Source organism: Drosophila elegans, unplaced genomic scaffold, assembly GCF_018152505.1.
Source record: "Drosophila elegans isolate 14027-0461.03 unplaced genomic scaffold, ASM1815250v1 contig_155, whole genome shotgun sequence".
Lineage (NCBI taxonomy): Eukaryota > Metazoa > Arthropoda > Insecta > Diptera > Drosophilidae > Drosophila > Drosophila elegans.
The window spans coordinates 190,051-192,056 of NW_024545520.1; the positions used below are offsets into that span (position 1 = coordinate 190,051).

The window sequence follows — 2,006 nt, forward strand, 5'->3', positions numbered from 1 at the left end:
AAGCATATGAGTGCGGAAGGCAGTGCGCCCTCTGCACCGTCGTAGGAAGCACACGAACATCAAAGAACTGGACAAAATACTTTGTAAACGAGCAAAGTAACGCAACAAGGGCTGCATTTATGCCAATGCCTAAGTTGTCTTTAATTATAAACTTTTAAGCCCGAGCCGATGCGCGAAAGCGCTGCTCGAAAAATACTAACCACTGTTAGGCTATATACTAACAACATATAACTGATATTGGTTTATATAGAGCAAAATATTGTAAATCAGTTATATGAATATTAACACACAATTTTTTTTTTCTTCCAATTTTCAATTTTAATAAATTGAAATTTATGCGATTATGCCACAAGACAATAATTTAATCAATCAGTTTTGAATAACTAAATTCCTACATTTTTGTTTGATGACGTTATTTTGCTGAGTGCTCCTCAGGCTTTAAAAACTAGACAGGAATATTTACGTATATCCATATAAAATCTCTTCATATGAATGAATAACAATAGAATAGATAAATTCTCTGATGAATATCATATTAATTATAATAATACCGATATATTAGAAGTACATCTACCCAAAATGGGAATCGTAGACGTTAAGTCAGTGGACTCCACTGCTAACGTTATTAATAAAGTAGAACCAAACAATATTGACATATATTGGGTACATATACTCTTAATAATAATCATTGTCATCTTGAGTGCAAATTTTGTTACCAAAATATACAAATTGCACAATAAATGTTTAAAGAAGAAGTACTTAAGTAGAGCACCCAATCAAGATAAGATATAAAAAAAAAAATAAATTTTTTTTTCCAAAAGATTAGAGTGTTCAATTTAATACCCCACTATTAAAAAAAAATTTTTAATTATTTTTTGTTTAAATTATGGCATTTAATACGATAGAATTGGATAGCTGTCTTGAGGAAATAATTACTAAAGATCCAGAATTTAGAATGCGTGCATTAAACATTCTCCATTGCCATAAAAACTTCATTACAATCACTGATTTCGAATAAACTATATGTTTATTATCAAACGCAGATAATAAAACAGATTCAGACTCTTCTTTGAAAATTAAGCGACAAAGCTCGAACAATAAATACCTAGTTGTAACACTTGTTAAATAGTATCAACAAAAACAAACTAAAATGGCCGATAAACCAAAACGCCCACTCTCCGCCTACATGCTGTGGCTCAACAGTGCCCGCGAGTCGATCAAACGTGAGAATCCCGGCATCAAGGTCACCGAGGTGACCAAGCGCGGTGGCGAATTATGGCGGGCAATGACGGTCAAGTCGGAGTGGGAGGCCAAGGCTGCCAAGGCCAAGGACGACTACGATCGGGCTGTCAAGGAGTTCGAGGCCAATGGCGGCGGCGGTGGTGCTGCCAACGGTGGAGCCAAAAAGCGCGCGAAACCAGTGAAAAAGGCGTCCAAGAAGAGCAAGAGGGATGAGTTGGACGAGGACGATGATGATGAGAGCGAGTAGACTGCTCATCATCCACCCTCTATAGTCCATCATCACCAAGTCACACACAAGAAAACACAATATTACATTTTCGACCATACATTTATGGCAAACATTTCATTATCAAAACCGATCACAGACCGATAACATACTTGTTCTCAATGACTAACCCAAGCTCCAAACTGACACGTATGAGGCTAGAATTAGAAGAATACAACTTCACCGTTGAATATTTAAAGGGAAAGACAATTACGTAGCTGATGCGTTATCAAGAATAACCATCAAAGAACTACAAAATATAACCGGAAATATACATAAAGTCACTACAAGAAATCAAAGTAGACAGAAATCCTGCGCAGGAGAAAAAGAAATAGACTTGCCTAGGCAATCTATAGAAAAAGCTTCAAAGCCCAACGTATACGGAGTCATAAACAATGACGAAGTACGTAAAGTAGTGACCTTGCACGTAAAAAATATGCTATGTTTATTTAAACATGGGAAAAAGTTACTGCAAGATATGATGTTAGCGATTTATATA

At 35.9% G+C, this 2,006-nt stretch overlaps 1 protein-coding gene across 1 annotated transcript; it reads left to right on the plus strand.

Annotated features, from left to right (window-relative positions):
- The first annotated feature begins 1,087 nt into the window (after nucleotides 1–1,087).
- On the plus strand, nucleotides 1,088–1,504 carry LOC121466803 (high mobility group protein D-like). Its single transcript, XM_041707202.1, has one exon. The coding sequence runs from the start codon at nucleotides 1,151–1,153 to the stop codon at nucleotides 1,487–1,489; it is 339 nt and encodes a 112-aa protein (XP_041563136.1). The 5' UTR covers nucleotides 1,088–1,150; the 3' UTR covers nucleotides 1,490–1,504.
- Nucleotides 1,505–2,006: the final 502 nt, after the last annotated feature.

Coding starts and splice junctions, on each gene's coding strand:
- LOC121466803 (XM_041707202.1), top strand. CDS start 1,151: ATGGCCGATAAACCAAAACGCCCACTCTCCGCCTACATGCTGTGGCTC.